The sequence below is a fragment of the Antechinus flavipes genome, chromosome 1, assembly GCF_016432865.1.
Source record: "Antechinus flavipes isolate AdamAnt ecotype Samford, QLD, Australia chromosome 1, AdamAnt_v2, whole genome shotgun sequence".
Taxonomy (NCBI): domain Eukaryota; kingdom Metazoa; phylum Chordata; class Mammalia; order Dasyuromorphia; family Dasyuridae; genus Antechinus; species Antechinus flavipes.
The window spans coordinates 717,402,751-717,422,629 of NC_067398.1; the positions used below are offsets into that span (position 1 = coordinate 717,402,751).

General features: G+C 58.9%; 2 protein-coding genes across 3 annotated transcripts in view; one reads left to right on the plus strand and one right to left on the minus strand.

The window, feature by feature from the left end:
- The window catches only part of GNAZ (G protein subunit alpha z), a 53,666-nt gene extending 40,841 nt beyond the window's left edge, over nt 1–12,825 (plus strand). Inside the window, exon 3 of the mRNA XM_051973180.1 lies at nt 10,866–12,825. Within this exon, the coding sequence (XP_051829140.1) occupies nt 10,866–11,210 (345 nt within the window). The 3' untranslated portion in view covers nt 11,211–12,825. The remainder of the gene's footprint in view (nt 1–10,865) is intronic.
- RSPH14 (radial spoke head 14 homolog) overlaps nt 1–19,879 on the minus strand; it is a 122,497-nt gene that overhangs the window by 72,492 nt on the left and 30,126 nt on the right. The gene's annotated exons all lie outside the window — the stretch shown is intronic.

Genomic DNA, 19,879 nt, shown 5'->3' on the forward strand with positions numbered 1-19,879 from the left:
GGAGGGATGTGGGCAAGAGAGAGTGGGGAGGGCAGCAGTAAGATGAGAGGGGAAGGATTAGTTGGTGAGAAGGTGACAACGGGGAAGAAAGGCCCAGAATCGCGCTTCTCGGGTCCTTGGCTTTCACGGGGCGTTTTCCTCCCACTCCCCTGCCAGGCAGAAAACATGCCCATCTCACAGATTAGGAACTTGCACCCCGGAGGTCCGGCCGCTTGCTTAATTGGAACTTGGCTCAAATACAGCTTTTCGCAAGACTCGATGAGCTCGGAGTCCCAGAGTCGTCTCGGAGGCCACGGGGTCCAACCTGTAACTCCCAGAAACGCCTCCTTGCACGATCACCCCCCAAGCACTCGCCAGCCTTGCTGGGTCGGCCAGGACAGGGAGCGCGTTACCTCCCAGTGCAACAGGAAGCAGCGGGAACATCTGAGCGTCTCCGGTACCTGGGGCACGGCCACGCCAGGGTCCTGCCCCCGCGGACAGAGGAGCATCTGCACTCCCGGTACGGAGCTGGCCCCGCCCCACAGCCGGTCAGCGTCCGAGGGCGGATCTGAACTCCGGAGGGCTTCCTGACTGCAGCCCCAAATCGCCCGGGCCATCCCGAGAAGGGCCCTGTCAGCCAGCGGCCCAACGACTAATCCCAGACTACGGGGCCATCTCACTCATCTCCTCCAGGGCCACAGCACCAGAACACAGCAGGTGCTCAATCGATGCGTTTTTATTCATTTATTATGTGCAACTGACCCTTAGTCCCCGCCTACATCCCCAAGTAGCCTCCCTGAGAGAGGCTCATGCACCAGCTTAAGTATCTCCAGTGACGGGCAGCTCGCTACTTATTCCAATCATTAGAGATGATTTATTATTATTATTAGATTTGTCTTCTCCCGGGCCTCGCTCTGCCTCTCTATCCGACTCTGCTGCTCCTGTCCTTGCCGCGTGGGCCGGACAGAATAAGCCTCCCCCTTCATCTCTCAGCCTCCCGCCCCAGTCTCAGGGCCTGTGGTTGCGTCCGTGTTGGAACTCCCGGTGGGGGGAATCCTTCCATCAAAAGCGATCCTGACTGGTTGATAATTTAAGAGTTTCTCATTCTCCTGCGTGGGGAAGAACAGGATGCTTGGGCTGGAAGGGACCGCGGAAAACAGCAGGGACTTCTGATCTGCCCACTTGCCAGCCTCTGCCTTGGCACTGGCAGCCACGGAGAGAAGTCACTCACAGCAGGCCAGCGGTCGGCCTCGGATTCCCTCTCCGGGACACGGGGCCTTCCCTCAGAGCTGCCTGCTCGCCTTTCTTAGCCCAGGACAGACGGAAGGGACCCAATGATCATCTGGTCCCCCCGAAGCGGAGACAGAGCTTCTTTCAGCCCTCTCCAAGGGCCCTGGGAAGGAGCCCCTTCTCCGGCCCAGCCGTGGCCCCCACAGCCCCCTCCTCTGGCTCTGCTTCTCCCCCCCGCCCCAGACTGTGCCTTTGAGCTGATGGGTTTGCAGAGCTTTTCTCCATGTAGAACTTGGGGAGGGAAGGGAACACGCCATTTTGATGAATTTTTGTTAAAACACTTTCCAGGCTGACATTTCCCAGGATTATTTTTAGTTCTGCGATGACACCATCGGGGAAAGTTTGAGGAAGATTGATTCAGCCATTTCGGGCTCTCGGAGCCCAAGAGAAGAGCGTTTTCTCCTCTGGAAAGGTCCAGCGTTCCCTGGGGAACGCCCCGGCACTGATCGGGAGCATGCAGGTCAAACCACACGCGTAAGTGGTCGCAGCGAAGACCGCAGCTTTGCAAATGAAGGCAGGCTCGGGAATGGCTTAAGATACTCAGCGCTGTGGTCCCAGAATCTTAGGATCCACAGGGTCGAAACCACGAACCCGAGCTGGAAAAGGCACGGGAGCCCACGAAGCCCCCTGCAGGGCAGGAACCCAGCCTGAGCCCACTCTGTGAGGTTCTTTCCTGAAGCAGCCCAGCCCTCTCGTTGCAGACCCAACCAACGGGCTCCAGGGAGATCTTGTTAGGCCCCAACTGCCAGTTCTGCCCCAGAGAGTAAGTGCCCGGCCCGCCCCGGAGGCCACAGAATGGCCAAAGGCCTCCCCCCCTCCTTACAGCCGCGGCTCCTAAATCAGGGCACGTGTGCACTTTTATCCGCTGCGGGCTTTGGGGCCCAACAGGACTTGGAAGACCCTCCCAAGTGCCTGTGAATCAGGGGGCGCAGTTTCCATCCGCAGTTTTATGCGCGAGAATCGCCATTCCCGAGAGGCCTGACGCGAGCTCCCGAGGGAGCCCACTGCACAGGAATCGTGGCTACGCTTTTGATAACAGCGCCTCCCCACCCCCATTCCAAAGTACGATCACTGAGTCACTGGTGCAGGGATCAGGCACCAGGGACCTGCCAGCAGGGTCCAAACCCGCCCCTCTAGTCCCTTCTGCCCCCCACGGGGGACAAGCCACGTCCCGTCCGGCTCCAGGAGGCCCCGGCGGCTACATGTGAACCACTGACTGAGGTCAGTCCCTGCTCACAGAAGGGGGGGGCAAGCTCCCCAGGGTCACGCAGCCATGTACTGGGGGCGGGGCGGTGTGCCTGCCCAAGGGGTTGCCCAAGTCAGCCTTTCTTGCCCAGCAATGCAGCCCCGGGAGTTTCTAGACGTGCCCCTCCCTCCTCCAGTTGTTTCTCTCCCCCCCTCCCGTCTCTATGTCCCTCTCTCTTCCTCTCCTTCTCGCTCTTCCTGTCTCTCCTTCTGTTTCTCTTTCTTGTCACTCTCTTTGTGTCTCTTATCTGTCTTATGTCTCTCTCTTTCTCTCCCTTCCCTCCCTTTCCTTCTCTCTCTGTGTGTCTCTGTCTTTCTGTGTGTCCCTCCCTCCCGCAGTAGTATCTGAGCAGTTAGTGTGACGTCAGGAGGCCTGTAATATATTCTTTCATTTCCTATTAAGTAGCTCTGTGACCCTGGGCAGGTCCCCCCGGTTTCCTCAGGGTAAAACGGGACAATCTCTCAGGCTAAAGTTCCTTCTTTGCCCCTGAATGTTGACCACGTTCCTGGGGTTTTGTGTCGAGGTGTCTCTGAGGTGACTCGGGGGGTTCTTTTTCCCACCACCCTTTGCTTCCGAGAGTCCTAGGAGACATCTTTTAAGACTTGCTCCTGAAAGATCCTGTTGAGGTCTTATTTTGTCCAATGACTTTTACCTTTTTTTGCTTCCATCTGTTTTTCTAGTTAGTTGTTTCCGCTCGCCCAGCATCTTCTAGCTTCTTCTTTTCCGATCTTCTGGCTTTAATGTCTCTTGCTGCCTCGTGAATTCACTGGGTTTTTTTGGTCCATTCTAATTTTGGGGTAATTTGTTTCTTGCTAATTTCCCGGGCCAAGCCGTTAACTACCTGCCCCATGCTTCCTTGCAGAGCTCTTGGTTCTGTTCCAATTATGAGGCCACCTTGAAAAGTCTTTTCCTGCCTCCGGCAGGAATTCTAGTTGAGTTTGTGCCCCATCGGTTTTTTCTTCAAGGCTTTGCTTATCGAAGCTTTGGAGTCTGTTCTCTGCGTCTCCGACTTGAACGTTTCTGCCTCCATAGCCGCTTTGGGGGGGAGGGGTCTTTTTGTGTTTGCTCATTGTCCCACCTTCCTTGCTGACTTCTGGCCTTTAGTCGGCGCTAGAGACTGAGTCTGAGCCAGGCTACGCCGCTGCCGCCGGCTTCTCAACTTCTTCCTTGCTCCCAAAGGACAGGCCGGCTCCCGGGATCCCTCTCCAGCCCAGGATGCCACAAGCGGACCCAGGGCACCTCCTCGCCTGGCTCTGCCCCTCAGAACGAGTAGTGTAGACAGCGCTCCCAGCTGGCACCTGTTCCCAAACTCTGCACGAGGTCTGGTGCCCTTCCCCTTGGGCACAGTCCCTGGGAGGCGGAGTGCTCCGGCCATACGACCACAGACTTTCTGCCTCGCTCCCTGTGTCGACCTGGACCGCATGCTTGTTCCACTGTGGGGTTTCTTCATTAGGATCATTTTCTGGATCCCTGTGGGGCAGGGAGCCCGCTACGCTTCTTCCTGGGAGTCCCCCTTTTCATGGCGGCCCCGGAGCCCCTCTAATCCCAGGACTCCAGGACCCGCTGGTCCCTTGCAGCTGGAACAGTGAGGGCCTGGGACCCTGTGGGCAGGAGCTGTGGTCTCTGGTGTCTGCGGTCAGCGAGCCAGAGCCCGCTGTTCATCTGGTCCCTCGAGGGAATCCTGGCTGCGATAGACGAACGGTTCTCAAACTGGATTCGGACGTCGTGGCTTTGGATCCCGGCCCTGCGGCTCCTCCCTGGGTGCGCCCGAGCGAGGCCCTTCTTTCGGGGTCTCGGGCCTCCCCGTGATGGTCTCTGGGGACGGCGAGGTGGCCACGCCACAGAAAGCAGCTGGAGGCCGGGAGGGCCGACGCCTTTGTCCAGAAGCAGCTGGAGGCCAGGAGGGCCGATGCTGGAGGCCGGGAGGGCGGCTCAGGAAAAGCGTGAACAGCTGTCAGCTGACAAGTGGCCTGGGGACTTCAGAGCACGTGCGCATGGTCGTGTTTCAGAGTGACGGCGCAGAGGGTTGGGGCAGAGGACCCACGTCCTCCTCCTGAGGGGCGTCACCTTGCTGCCGGGTGGGACGGAGCCCCTTACGTTCTCTGGCTCACCTCACCCACCCCACCCTCAGCAGGGGGAGGGACCTGGGATTCTAAGATCCATTAAACAGGCTGCAAGAAAAAGGCCAGAGGTAACATTTCACAGAGTCTGCTGCCTATCTGATCTCCAGCACAAAGCCCAGGTCCTAGCACACAGTAGATGCTTCATAAATGTCTGCTCACTAACGGGAGGTAAAATTTTGTCTGGGAATTGAAGGAAGTGAGGGTAAGTCCGAGAGGAGGATGAGGGCGCCCGCGACACAAACACGGAAGTAAACCAGGCCCTGCTCTGGAAGTGCTTGCTTGCTAGTGTGAGTGTGTGTCTGGGTGTGTGTGTGTGTGTGATTGTGTGTTAGTGTGTGTGTGAGTGTGAGTGTGTTAGTGTATGTGTGTGAGTGTGTATGTGTGTGAGTGTGTGTGTGTGTGTAAGTGTGTGTGTGTGAGAGTGTGTGTGTGCGTGTGTTAGTGTATGTGTGTGAGTGTGTGTCTGTGAGTGTATGTGATTATGTGTGAGTGATTGTGTTAGTGTGTGTGTGAATGTGTGTGAATGAGTGTGTCTGTGTAAGTGTGAATGAGTGTGTGTGATTATGTGAGTGTGAGTGTGATTGTGTTAGTGTGAGAGTGTGTGAATGTGTGTGTGAGTGTGTTAGTGTATGTGTGTGAGTGTGTGTCTGTGTGAGTGTGTGTGATTATGTGTGAGTGTGTGTGACTGTGTGAGTGTGAATGAGTGTGTGATTATGTGTGTGTGAGTGATTGTGTTAGTGTGTGAGAGTGTGTGAATGTGAGTGTGTTTGTGTGTGTGATTATGAGTGTGAGGTGTGTGTGTGTGTGTGTGTGCACGTGCACTCGAGGATTCATGTACAAAGTCTGCAAAGTGAACGCAGCCTCATTGGGGGCAGGTGACAGCAGCCGGGAGAGGGAGGAGAGGGCTCTAGGAGCAGCCCCAGGACAGAGGTGCGGAGGGACAGGCGCAGGGGCTCCTGGGAGGCCACCAGTCACTGGGGGGCGCGTCCAGGGCAATGGCGAGGCCGGCGGCCACGTGGCTGGTGGGGGGAGAGGCAGGAGTGAGAGGAGAAGGCCGAGGGTCTGGGGCGGTGACGTCTCCAGACATTAGCCCGAGTGGAGCAGAAATCTAGGGAATAGTGAGGAGGAAGGGCCAGGGAAGAGTTTCTGAAGGAAAGAGGAGAGGGTGCGATGGGGCAGGATCTCCTGGGCAAGGAGAAGGGGCTCCTCTTCCTGGGAGGTGGGGGAAGAAGCCGTCTTTGGGGGGGGTTCTGATGAGAGGGCAGAGGGGATCATGGGTAGGCAGGGGCCCAGCCGCAGGAAGGACCCCTCAGCTCAGTGTGTGGCCGCGGGTGCAGGAGGGAAGGTGACGGCGCTGGAGGACCCGAGGTCAAGGCAGGCGAGGGGGATCGGTGCCCTGGGAAGGTGTAAACACTAGAGGGCGGAGCGGAGTGGAAGTGGCTCCCCACATGGAGAAGGGATACGCAGGGAGACACGGAGACACAGAGACACAGAGAGATGGAGGGAGACACAGACAGAGAGATGCCCCCAAGAGTGCAGGCACGGGGGGCTGCCCCATCCTATCTGTGGAGTGCCTGGGGGAGGGTAGTTGCTGCCAGGGAAGCCGGTGGATCTGGGGCCACAGCCCGGAGTCTCAGGGCGGCCCCCAGTGCTTCCCAGGGGCCGGGGTCAGGCCCTCTGCCGGCTGTGGGTCCCGGTTTCCCTCCCCGAGCAGCCGGACGAAGGCTTTCTGTGAGACGGGGCCACCTGGGAGTGGAGGAGGTAAATGGAAGCCGGTCTGGGCTGGGCCGAGCGGGGCCCAGGCAGCCCGAGGTCCCCGGGGACCGGGCCCTTAATTAGCCAGCACCAGCCCGGATTCTTCTGCTAAAACAAGCCGCGGGCCCCCAAGGGCCGTCTCAGGGCAGCCTCCCGGACGTCCTCCTGGGCCCCGCGGTTGTGGGGGGCTCCCCCACCCCATCGGGCTCCTTTTCCTGTGTGAAGCCATAATCGGAGGCAGGTACAAACTCCACCCAACTGTCGGACTTGGAGGAGCCCTGCTGGATCTCTGGGCGGAGAACCACCCCCTGATCCTGGGGAGCCCGAAGAGGGGGCAGCGGGAGGGTGGGCGCTCAGAGCCGGCCTGCCCCTTCCCCTGCTGCCGCCCTCCTCTTGGTCATCATCCAGGCCCCTCCCCGGCCTCCAAACGCCATGCCAGCCTCCCCCTTTTTTGGCCTCCTGGCCCGAGCCACCCGCTGTCAGTGGGCCTCATGAGCCCGAGATGAGCATCAGTGAGAGCTCTCAGCGTCACGGGCACAGAAGCAGCTCCACGGGCTGGCGTGCCAGGCCCAGACCGGCAGGAGGCAGGCGGGGGTGGCCGGAGCCAGGCCCTGTGACCCTGGGCAAGTCCCCTCACCTGCTTGTCTCAGCTTCCTCACCTGCAGAATGAGGATAATCACAGCTCCTCCCTCCCAAGGCGCTCAGCACGGTTCCGGGTACATGGTAGGTGCTAAATAAATGCTCCCCCCCCAGCCTCTCCATCAGCAATCATGGTTACATCAGTGAAGCCTGTGGTCAGTGCAGGGGGACAAGGGGGACGGCGCCTCCGAGATCAAGACCAACCCCGAATCCCGGGAGGTCTCCTGGGGGCAGCCGGTCCCCGAATCAGAATCTGAACCCGAAGCCTCGGCCTCCAAACTCCGAGCTTTCGTCCGGTGGTCTGCAAAGCGCCAGGAGTCCAGAGGGGAGACAGAGGCAGCGCGAGGGCTTTGGAGAAGGGAACCCGAGGAGGGGAGCTCAGCCCCCCGACCTTCCGGGCTTCGGCCCCGGGGCGGGTGGCCCTGCCAGAGCGAGCCTCGGTGTTCTGGGATGGCGGAGGCCACAGAGCCATTCTTCGGGGTCCACGAGTGCAGATACAGGGAGGCCGGCTTCAGCAGGAGGAGGAGGACGTCTTCCCAAGTGAGGGGGCGGCTCACAGGAACAGCACAGGGCAGGCAGATGGGCGGGGATGAGCAGGGGGATCGGGGCAGGGCAGACGGCACCGACCTGGTCAGAAGGCCAAATCCCGACCTGAACGTGAGTCCCACGTGTGGCCGTGGCCTCCTCCCCTATGGACAGACCATTCTGACAAGCGGCTCCCCGGGTCCCTGGGAGCCCCCGAGAGGGCGTCAGCTTATTCTTATTAAGATTAGTCAAGACTGTCAGCGTCCTCTGGAGCCTGAGCGCAGGGTAGAGTTCCCTCCCCTTTGGTTCTCCAGAATCACAGAAGGGAGAGGCCTTCAAGTCAACGTTTATTAAGCCCCTACTACATACACGGCACTGCCAGGGACACAGTAACAATGAGACGACACTCTGAGGTCCACAAAGCCCACCCCAGGAGGCTGGCAAGCACATACTACTGTCCCCACTGTACAGATGGGGAAAACTGAGGCTCAGAGATGGGATGACTCGCCCAGCGTCTCTCACTAGCAAGCTTAGAGTCCAAATACAATATTATTTTTTTTAATTTTATGACAGTTAATGTCATAATGTCATTATATACATAGAACACAAGGTCATTAGAGATCAGGCGGGTCCACGGCGATCACTGTTTCACCCTCAGTTCTCCCAGGGCGACTGTCTCTGGGAAGGGGGAAGGACACGAGGCTGGGGCTCTCAGGGGCCTTATATACGATGGAGGGCATTCATTTTCAGGTTTGCACAAGGTCACGCTGCCAGTAAATGGTGGGGCCAAAACTCGCATCCAGCTCCCAGCTCCCGTCCGAGGCTTTTCCTTCCGTGCGAGGCTTATTGGCCAACGTCCAGGCGCGCTCTCCCACCCTCCCGAGGCTTTGTGGTCACAGGGAAGAGACCGGGCTCGGCACCCGCCTGAGTCCTTCCCGGGACACCAAGAACCGGGGACGCTCTTCCTCCCTCGTCGCCTCCCTCCCTCTAGATGCCGTGCTTCCACCACTGTAGCGTAACGCTGCGCCATCGCCGGTGCTCCCGGCACCCTCATCCTCCGCATTTCGGTATCAGCCACGAAAAAATGGCCCACGGCCCGAAGCCCAGAGGTCGGTTCCGGCTGGCCGCGCCCTTTGGGCGGCAGTCATCAGCTTGGGCGTCCTTCCGCCGGATTGGGGTCTGAAGACCTGGCTTGGGAGCTCGAGCCTGCTCCTTATTCCTGGGGGGGCTTGAGGTGGGCCTCAGTTTTCCTCATCTGTAAAATGTGAGAGCTGCACTGGAGCAAGGGTTCTCTATGAGGTGGGCCTTTCTGCCCTTCAGAATAACGGGAGGGAGATCATTCACGGGGAGCTACTCTAGGTGACAAAGTGCTCAGGCCCTGGCACAAGCCCCAACCTAAGGCTCTCTAGGGCCTCCCCAACCCTGAAGCCCCTTGATTCTGGGGGAGCCAGGCCCTTGTCCTGTGTCCCCAGCTCCCCCAACTCCTGAACCCTAGACTCAGCCAGAGGAAATCCTTGTGGAGAGTGATCCCCACCGAGCAAAGAGTGGGGACATCCGTTTTCCTGAGCAGAGCGCCCCGTATCGCCCGTGCATCCCTGTGCCCTGACTCCCACCGACACCGGCACCGGCACCGCCACCGGCCCTGTATCTTCTGAGCCCAGGGTCGGGCCCCGGCCCAACCAAGCTCTCCCCCTGGCGGGCCCTTCAGTGAGCGTCGGCGATCGCAGGAAGCCCTTGTTGGCCACAAACGCTGCATTCGGTGTTGGCTCACTCCCCGGGTCCTTCCAGGACACAGCCTACCCTTTAACCCCTTCCTCCCCCCACCCCGGGTAGCTGGGAAAACGTCGGGCTTGAAGGTCTGGGGTCAATCTTCTGTTCAGACACTTGGCAAGTGAGGGAGACGCTTTGCAGACTAAGGCCGTCTAGAAGGGCCCTCAGAGGCCGGAGGTGGCAGGGGACGGCAGAAGTCAGGGTGTGGGCCCCAGCCCTGCCACTGACCTCTCTAGGCCTCAATTACCCCCTCTGAACACGAGGCATCTCCTCACAACAGCCCGGCTACCAAGCCCAGAGGGGTCAGCCCCTGGCTGGCAGGGCTGGCAGGCCCTGGGGCCTGCATTCATTCTCACACCTACTTGTGGGACTCCAGCCCCCTCACAAATAAAATGGCAGAGACTGAAAGTGACTGGCTCTGGCTGCGGCACGGCGGGCCGGGGCGAGGAGGGAAAGGAAAGGAAGGTCTGCCCCGAGGGAGGGGAGCACGGGGAGGGCTGGGCTGGGGAGCCCCCCAAGGTGGGCCTGAGCTCTCGAGGCTTCCCCGGCCTTGTGCAGGCGGTCCTCCGGGGTCACTCGCGCCTGTGGGTCACCTCCCGTCTATCCTGCGCCGGCTCGCTCGTGCACCCCCGTCGGCATGATGTCTCCCCGTTAGACTGGCAGCCCCCCGAGGGCAGGGACCTGCCTCTCTGCAGCCCTTAGCTGGCACACAGTAGGCGTTTCCAAACCGTTTGCGATCGAGTCTCGGACACTCCCCGGCCGAGCGGGACAAGCGGCTTGCCCGGGACAGGAGGCCTTGCCCTCCCAGAGCCGCGGAGAGGAAAGCGCTCGGCAATGGCGGCTTCCGGGGGCAGAAGCAGCTGCCTGGGACTCCGGCGTCAGGGTTCCATCAGCTTGATGACCTGAGGCCAGCATCGTTTCCCTCCTCCGTGAATGGAAAGGAAGGCTCTCGATCCTGTGCTGGGAGACCGCCATGACACCTAACTGTGCTCCACCTGGAAAACCAAAGCCCAGGCCCCGGGGGTAGGAGGGTATGGACAAAGACGGGGCCTCCCGCTGATCCCGGCGGCAGGGGCCCGACGTCCAGCCCGAGGGAGACGGCCGGCCTGCTCGGAGAGCTGCAGCTTCCAGGTGGGCGCCGCCCTAGGAAGGACAGGCACTGGCCAGAACTGCTCTAGCGGGGGGCGGCTGGGACTGGGGGGGCCTGCAGACGAGACGTCCTGGGGCATCCGGGACGAGAACTGGGCCTCCTGGGCCCTCTCCTCCAGGATTCTCCCCTCCGGGATGTCTAAGCTAGACAAGTGGATGGGGTTGGGGGGAAGGGTACATGATGTCTTCGAGCGCCCATGGGCCCGGACAGCCGGGACCAGTGGAAGCCAGGCCCAGGGACCACTGTGACCACTGAGTGGCCCAACAATGGAAGGGCTTCCCGTCCCGGGAAGGGACCCCTCCTGCACGCCCTGCCGAGCCTGGGGCAGGACGCCGGCTCTCCCCTTCCGCGGCTCTGACTAAACCCCAATGCTTCCTTCCCCTTGCAGAGTCGGATGGCCGAGAGCCTGCGCCTCTTTGACTCCATTTGCAACAACAACTGGTTCATCAGCACCTCCCTCATCCTCTTCCTGAACAAGAAGGACCTGCTGGCCGAGAAGATCCGGCGCATCCCGCTCACCGTCTGCTTCCCCGAGTACAAGGGCCAGAACACCTACGAGGAGGCGGCCGTCTACATCCAGCGCCAGTTCGAGGACTTGAACCGCAACAAGGAGACCAAGGAGATCTACTCGCACTTCACCTGCGCCACCGACACCAGTAACATCCAGTTTGTCTTTGACGCGGTCACGGATGTCATCATTCAGAACAATCTCAAGTACATCGGCCTCTGCTAGGAACGCCCGGGGATGGATGGGTCCGTTTGCCTGTGGTGAAACCGGTGGAGCCCAGCCCGCCCCCCGCGGGGGCGCCGCTCCACCAGGGGCAGCCCTGGAAGGCCAAAGGAGAAAGGTGGGGGGCCAGGGGGAAGCTGAGCCACGCTCACGCTCCCGCCATTTCCCTCTCCCCCACGTTTTTTGCAAAAGTACCTATATATACTCAGATATAGAGAGAGCTAGGTAGGTAGGTAGGTAGCTAGCTAGACATATCCATATATTAACACATTTGCAAAGTTCCCCAAAGAGGGCCTGCGGAGGGAGACGACGCGTGTTCACCACAGTCGCCGGGAGCTCGAGCCATCCCCTTCACTGGGCTTTCTTGAGAGCCGCTCCGCGGTGTGGAGCAGGCCGGCGCTCACCCGGCCTCGGGGAAGAGGCGGCGCGGGGAGAACGGGCCCGCTCTGCCTCTGGTGTCCAGGAGAAAGGCCATGAGCTACCGCAGGCAGCCAGCGGAGGCGGCCACGTGAGCGGGGCCCACCCCGAGACCTTCCGGAGCCAAGGGCGCAGCCTTGCTTCGGGTCCCCACTTTGACCGGCGGCCCCTTGGAGCCGTTTACAAAAGCTTCAATGGATGGGCGCCCCGAACGAGCGGAGCCGCTCGGCTCCAGAAGGGCCAGGCCGGGGAGGCCGTTCTCCGGTGGTCATGAGTTTTCTACATCCGGATACGGGCTTTCTTCTTTGACTTTCTTGAGGAGGGTGGGGAGGGCAAATCTTGTGGTGTTTTACAGATGAGGGGAAAAATTACAGAAAATTGAAAAAAAGCAAATGAGTGTTCATTTTAAACTATGGACTGTACAAAGAAACAGCACGATAGTTTTTTGGCTTTTGTGTGTGTGTACGTGTGTGCGTGTGTGTGTTTTTCTAAGAGGATTGTTTGTGTGTTTGGTTTGCCGAGTATAAAAACTGCCGCTGGAAAGCTTTGGGTTCTCCCAGGAAGTTCTGGGAAACGGGGTCAGACTGTACCAGCCTCCTTGGGCCCCTGACATCACGGGTGTAGAATATAAGTCCTACGAAAGGCCATTTGCTCCTGCTGAGGTTTTCGGTTCTGTTTTACTTTTTAAAACCTAGTGTATTGGACGAAGGTTGACGCGGGAGCGCTGTGAACAATAATTTTGTGTTTTGGTGTTTAAAAGCGTAAATCCTTGGCTCTTCAGTTCGATTAGGGATGGAGGGGGAAAGAAAGGACTGCGTTCCCGGACTCCCCGTTATCATCTCGTCGTTGCAGGCTGACACTCAGCAGCCCCAGTTCCTGTGAAGGCCCAGAGAGTTTGGGTGCCTGACGGAAGATTAAAGGAGCGTGCCATGGGGACTCTACCAAGAACCACGGCCTCCCATCGTGCAGTCCTTCCTTCGGCCACCAGAGCCTGTTTTCAGACTTGTCCGGGAAGAAATAGGTGGCACGAGTACGTGGCCAGCACAGCGAAAACCTTCATTCCCCCTTTGTTCCCTCCCATGTGGTCCAGGGCACGTCTGGGGCTTCTCAGCCAAAGGCTTTCAGGAAGTTGGGAGGGAGGGAAGAGAGAAAATTCGAGTCAGAGGTTGTCCACCTTAAGAAAATAAAATCATCCAAATGATCCTCGTTGTTTTGTCGGTTTGTACCGTATCATTTTGTGCAGCAGCGTGGTGGGTCCAGAGCCAGAGAATTGGGGTCCTAGGGCCTCCTTCCTCCTGGGGCTTGGGGTCCAGGGCAAACTGCACCGTGTGCCCACACACACACAGTGGGGTTGTCCAGGTGAACAAGTCCCAGAAGGAAGGCTCAGTTCTATCTATTTAAGGACTGGGAGAGCCCGAAAAGTAAGCAGAGTTTGGCGCCTTGGCTGTGGCCTTCCCGGGGATAGCACTTCCACTTGTCCAAAGTGGCGGGGGCCTGTCGTTGATGTCCAAGTTGCACCTTTTCCCCCCAGTGAGCCTTGCTCCCCAGATCATTTCTACATCCCGAAGAAGCCAGTGACCCAGAAAGCCCCTCACCTCGGAGGAGTGACAGCTTCCACTCCGGAGGCCGCCCCACACTTTCCTAGCAAGCGAGCTGCATTTCAAGATGGCAGGCGCACTGACAGTGTGTCGCGGAGGCGGCGTGAATCTCACCTGCCCACTCCTCTCCAGCTCGCCCGGCTGCTGCTGCTGTGCACGCAAATGAGCAGCCAAGTTTCCCTAAAGAATTTTAATTAACAGAACGAACAAAAACGCCTCCGTCCCTCCGCGGCATCCTGGGCCCGAGTGTGCGGTGCCGGCCCCCCCGAGCGGCCCCCCTTCAGGGCCTGGAGCAGGGCCGCCCCTCCCGAGCAGCCCTCATCTGTCACATCTCAGTCCTCACCCCTCACGCCCATCTCACGGACCCTTTATGTCGATGCATCTCTGCAGATGACGCAGCTGGCCACGACCCCCACTGCACTGGCTCCCTCCTTGGTAGACCCTCTCCAAGTCCCGCCCCACTGGGAGGCAAAGGGGGTCAGCAAGAAGAGGAGGAGAGGGAAGGAGGGGATTTCAGCTCTGCTCTCATTTACCCCCCGATCCTGGGCTCGTGAGATCTCTGGTCACCCCTCCCAAGTGCGAGAGGCTCTGGCTGGCGGCTCTCCGAGACCAGCCGCAGCCCCAGACCCATGAGCCCCTAATAGTCGTGATCGTCCACAGTAAGGGGGGTGGCGAGCCAAACTCTGACCGGTCTTGTTTCCAGTTCGATCCGACTCTTAACAGTTCAGCACGTGCAGAGCGAACGGCCCCGGCGGGCTGGTGGGCAGTGGGAGCAGTGCCCCCGGGAAGTTCCCCCCAGCTGTAAGAATGGCCCCCAGGACCCAGTCCATGCTTCCAAAGTGAGGGAGGGGTGCACGAGCGTGCGGCTCCAGCTTAGCCAGGAGGAAACTGGTGGGAGAAGGGTCTTTGGCACCTAGAAGGCCAGGCAGCTAATCAAAGGGGAGCACTTCGTCAGCATCTCCCATTCACCTTGTTTCATCTTGTTGGGTCCTAGGGCCTCCTTCCTCCTGGGGCTTGGGGTCCAGGGCAAACTGCACCGTTTCATCTTGATGAAACAAGCCCCTGTCCTGTTCCCCCCGTAGCCCACGATCCCCCTGAGGGGAGGAGGTGTGCCCTGCTTCATCTCTGTACAGAGGGCTGTAGCAGTGGGTGGAGACCGTGACTCGCTTCCCGCTGCCTAACCCAGCCCCCCAGTTGTGGCCACGATGGCAGACACTGTCCCGGGACAGCCTGGGCGGCCCCTAAGAGCTCCCTCCAGTGCCCCTGAATCTTTCCCTGGCCAGCTCCCCACATGCCCCCCGAACCCCATCATGTGAGTTCTTCCCGATGTCCACGCCTTTCTGTATACTCTAACTAATCTGGTTCCCACTCAGCCAGGATTCTGCGGGAGCCCTGCAGGAAGCGGTCACCCCGTGAAAGGTCAGAGAACGGCCCTCAGTATTCGAACGCGCTGGACTCCTCAGCCGGACAGCTCCCCTAGATGGCCGGGCCGGAGGGGAGGAGGAACTTGAGCCAAACTACAAACTACAAAGGACCCCCACTGAGGAGTCCGGAAGGCAGAGCTGGCAGTGCCCAGACTGCGGTCCGTCCCATCGGGTGCTCTGGGGGGCCCAACGGTTCCCTGCCTTGTGGCCCTCCCAGGACTCAGCTGGCCCTCCTTGGGGACAGGAGGGGGAGCCTGAATCACGATTCTGCCCCCTACTCTCTGCGCAACCTGAGACTTCTCACCTGTCAGCTGATGGGCGTGGATGCTCTCTCAAGGGCTCCTGCAACTGCGAACCCTGACGTGGTGCTCCACACCATTCCTGCGTGCGGTCCCGTGGCTGCCCGCTGACCAGCCCGCCCATCCACCTCGACGCTCGCTCCGACTGCAGACTCCTTCCCGCCTCCGAGGCTGCCCCCATGGCGTGGCCTCCATCCTCCGCTCCCTCGGAGTCTGCCTCTTCTTTCAAGGTCATTTCACAAGAATTCCTCCCACGTCCCCCGGCTCCCCGGTCCTCACTAGGAGGCCAGCTTTGGCTCCCATGCCCTCCTTGTGCCCGTCTACCTAATTAGACTGTCAGTCCTGGAGGGCAGGGATTGCACCTTCACCTCTGTCTCTCATCACTGAGCCCAGGACCCTGAATGCAAGAGCAACTTCATCCTTGTTGATGTGTGCACTTAGTCCGGCCTTTGGACCACAGAGCCAGCCCCTGTTGGCGGCAGCAGCGTCGGTATCATAATTCTTATCATCACCATCATCATCATCATAATTTAAAATTATGCTTTTTGTCCAAAATATTTGTATTCTTTTTATCTAAAAATTACTCCCTAGCACAGGAACGAGTCCCACCTCCATTCTTTCAACAATTACCGAGCCACCTTTTTTTCTCTTCCCTTGTTGGCTGCCCGTTGGGAGTGAAATGAAACGGGAAGTTGGCCTTGCCTCCCCTTGCTGGGTATCCGTCAATAATCAACACGGCTTTATTCCGAAGCTTTCCCCCTTTCCAGAGACTCCATCTGGCTTCGGAAACCTCCGTTTCCTCTATTCTGGTAGAATACACGTTTTCTTCTTCCTCCCAGTTTTAGTTTAAAATTAAGAACCATCAAAAAAGATTAATAATCGAGTCAACAGAATAAAGAGGAAAATCTCATATAAATCCTTAACAGGGCAGGGCCAAACCAATTAACAGATAACAAAAAAGAGGTGGTTGGTTCTCTACCTTTTCCACCGAAAACCGCTCGCTGTATGGCCCTTGCGTTCTTATCTGGCTATTTAGTTGGACTTCTAAGTGACACATGTCAATAGTACATGGGGAGGTCACTGTCATCACCCGCTGACACCATCTCCTGAGTTTGGGAGGTGATCCTGGGTCCCATAAGTCACTGGTGGAAGAATAGGGACTCTGGGAGACCCTCCCCAAGCTGGAGAGATTTCCTTCAGGAAGCGGCCTTGCTAAGTACAGAGAAGCTCACCTCCCGGGAAGGGCCGCCAGGCAATGACTGTTCCCACCCCGGCAGCCTAGAACAGTAGAGGGGACAAAGGCAATGATCCCTGCTTCTATCGCCCCACTTCAAGGGACTGGTTCTTCACATCACCAAAAATTGGGGGTCCCCACTGCCACACTGACCAATCCAGGCCCCCAAACAGCCACTCTGGCCTCCCTGACACAGCCCCCCGCTCAGCAGTGTCCGGCGGCTCGGGGCCGCCACAAAGCTCTCCACCAGGGGCTCTTTCTCCTTTGCCAGGGCTTCTCCCAATATGGAGCTCCCATCTCTCAACTCTTAGTCTCTGCCCTGGTGGTCCCCAGGCCTGAAATGCCTTCTCTTCTTACTTTAGCTCTTAAAAATCCATTTTCCTACAAGTGCCACTTTCTGCAGGAAGCTTTGCCCGACTGCCCACCCCGCCCTCGTCCCTGCTGGGGTCCCACCTCCTTTCAGTCACTTTGCAGACAATATCAGGTAATTCTGGGTATCTGCCTTGTCTCCCAATCAGAATGTAAGCCCGCTGAGGGCAAAGGCTGGTTCCCTCAGGTCTCTGACCTCCAGCACTTTGCGCAGCACCTGGCACGCAGTAGGGGCTCCCGCTGCCAGCAGCTGCCCAAAGGGCACCTGCTCAACGTGGTCATGCCATGGGTGAGGTGGAGGGGGTAGAGGGAACCTCATTACTGCTTCCAATCCCCCCACCTCCAACCCTCAGGAACCAAACTCTCCAGCCTTTCCCCTCGGTAGAAAGCCTTTCCTTCTACCGTCTCCTCCTGGCCCTGTGAAAGCCACCCACCCCACGCTGCACCCCCTCCAGCAGACTGCCCCATCTTTTGGGATCCCCCCATCTCTAGTAGCTCATTTCCTTCTGCCTAAAATAGGCCCCTGCCGCCCCCAGCCTCCAAGAGCCTCCACTTGGTCCTCTCCTCCTGGTAGCTCACCTCTGCACCTAGCTTCAAGAAGCCCACCTGCAACCTCCCCTTTGTCCCCTCTTCTCTTCTGAACCCCTGATGACCTGCTCCCAACATGGGTGTCCCACCAGCGCTGCTCCCTCCACTCTCAGCCTGTTGTCTTCTCTCTAGGTTTTGGGGTCCCCCCTTTCCTGGCTCTCCTCCTCCCACACCCGACCATTCCTTCTCGGACTTCTTAACTGGCTGCTCCCCAGGGACGCCCCTCCCATGGGGACCCCAGGGCTCTCTTCCAGGCCCTCTTACCCTTCTCCACTGGGTAATCTTTTCAGCCCCAGGGATTCCGTTGCCATCTCTAGGCTGGGGACCCCAAACTGCCCACTTCCTGCCCCACATTTCCATCTCTGACACTTCTCCAAGTGAATGTCTCGGAGGCATCTTCAACTCAAGTTTTACAACGTCCTCCTCTGAATCCTCCTCCCTCCTGCTGAGGGCTGGCCCTCTAAGGTCCTCCGGGGCTCCTCCCTGCCTCTTCCCCCAGGGATCCAAACCCTAAGAGGAGACCCCGTCTCTAGAAAGCCGACAGTCTGTGTTATGGACCAGAACTCTGAACTTGAAACAAGGATTCTTACAAGGTGCTAGTTCAGTGGAAATGATAATATAATGGTGATCTAGTTTAGCACGGTGACTAATAGTTCTCTAGTTCAGTATGACTGATTTAATCTTACAAAAAATAATGGTTCCCTAGTGATAGAATAATTGGCTTATACTCAGTGTGGAGCATATAAAGCTGCGACAAACTCAGCCAGAGTCAGAGCCAGAGAGAGACTCGGAAGGGCCCGGAGAGAGACTCGGAAGGGCCCGGAGAGAGGCTCGGAAGGACCCGGAGAGAGGCTCGGAAGGGCCAGGAGATTTGGAAGGGCCAGACACAGACTTGGAAGGACCCAGAGAGAGACTCGGAAGGGCCCGGAGAGAGACTCGGAAGGGCCAGACACAGACTCGGAAAGGGCCAGAGACACATTTATTCCATCGTCCACCTTTGTGGTGGCTGGAGGCTGGAGCACAAGCCCTCAGACTCAGAGAGAGTCACTCTATCTTCTTCAGCCTCCCGATGGCTGGCCTGGCCTCCTGCTTCCCCCACTGAGACCAAGGCCCATCTGAAGGGCCTCCAGAAAGCTGGCCCGGGCCCCAGGCAAGGAGGCAAGATTGTGAAGGAGATAATAAAGGATTTGGACTTTAGCCTCTGGCTACTCTTGTGGTGATTAATCTTTCAAAAGGAAGGCTGCTCCAAGACCTCCAGAAAACCAAACAAGAACATTACAGGTCAGCAAAGCCCTGGGTGAGAGCCCGAGGGGCCTCTCCAGCAGGTCCCGAGGCCGGCTTCTGTCCCAAGTGGGCTGGAAGGGGCTCCTGAGCCGTACCCCCTGTCCCTGCCAGGCTGGGCCGGCCCTCTGCAGAGGAGGCTCCAAGAGAAGAATTCAGGGGCAGCAAGGCCAGGAGGAGCCTCCCCAGAGGTGGCGCTGCCTCAGGCCCCCGCTGGCCAGACCGGCCCCTCTGCCAAGACGGACCTGGGGAAAGGGCCAGGAACAGGCAGGTGCTCCCTACCCCGCACTAAATCAGGATTCAAAGCACCAGCTGGGTTCCAGACCCTAGGGAACAGATCCGAGTTCACAAAAGACACAGCTCCTGTCCTCCTCGAGCAAAAGGCCCCTGACTGGGCTGCTACCAGGCAGAGGAACCGAGCTGGGCAGTGTGGGCAGTAGGAGCCCTCCAGCTGAAGCAATTGCAGAGGAGCAAGCGAGCACTCCCCCAAAACAGAGGCCCTCTCTCACCACTGGAGTCCCTTGCCATGGACCTGGCACCCAGGCCCAAAGTGAGCACCAGACACAGAGTGAGCCGCCCAGGACCAGAGTGAACCGCCCAGGCCCAGAGCGAGCCATCCAGGACCAGAGTGAACCGCCCAGGGCCAGAGTGAACCGCCCAGGCCCAGAGTGAGCCGCCCAGGCCCAGAGTGAGCCGCCCAGGCCCAGAGTGAGCCGCCCAGACCCAGAGTGAGCCGCCCAGACCCACAGTGGAATTGCCCAGGACCAGAGTGAGCCGCCCAGGCCCAGAGCGAGTCACCCAGGACCAGAGTGAACCGCCCAGGCCCAGAGTGAGCCGCCCAGACCCAGAGTGAGCCGTCCAGACCCAGAGTGAGCCGTCCAGGACCAGAGTGAATTGCCCAGGCCCAGAGTGAACCGCCCAGGCCCAGAGTGAGCCGCTCAGGCCCAAAGTGAGCTGCCCCTTCACCAGAGGGGCAATAGATCCCTGCTTCTACTGCAAACATGGCTCTCCAAAGCTGGCCCCTCGGCTCCAGGCCCCCCACTCTTGGCTGGCTGTCCTGCACGCTACTCTGGCCCAAGAAAGCTGCTTCCTATTCCATCTCCCACCGCCTGGGCTTTGCAGTGTCCCCTGCCTGGAAGATTCCCCCTCTGCCTGCCTCTCACACCTTCCAGCCTTCCGGAGCATCAGAAATCCAAACCATCTTTGGGCCCGACTCGGCTCCCAGAAGAACGGTTCCGCTGGTCCGTGGGACGGCCCCGCCGGAGCAGCAGCCTGGCAGAGGAGGGCGGACCCCAGGACGGCCAGCCTCTGACGGGCTGCGAACCCTCCCTGCTACAAAGTGGTGTCTGCTTGTATTTCTGGCTCTCAGCCTCTTTGTGCGCGTATGGGTATTGTCAGTCAACAAGCACTGATCAGAGAGAAGTTTTTGGGAGTATCCCGGGTGAGGTACAAGAAGTCTGGC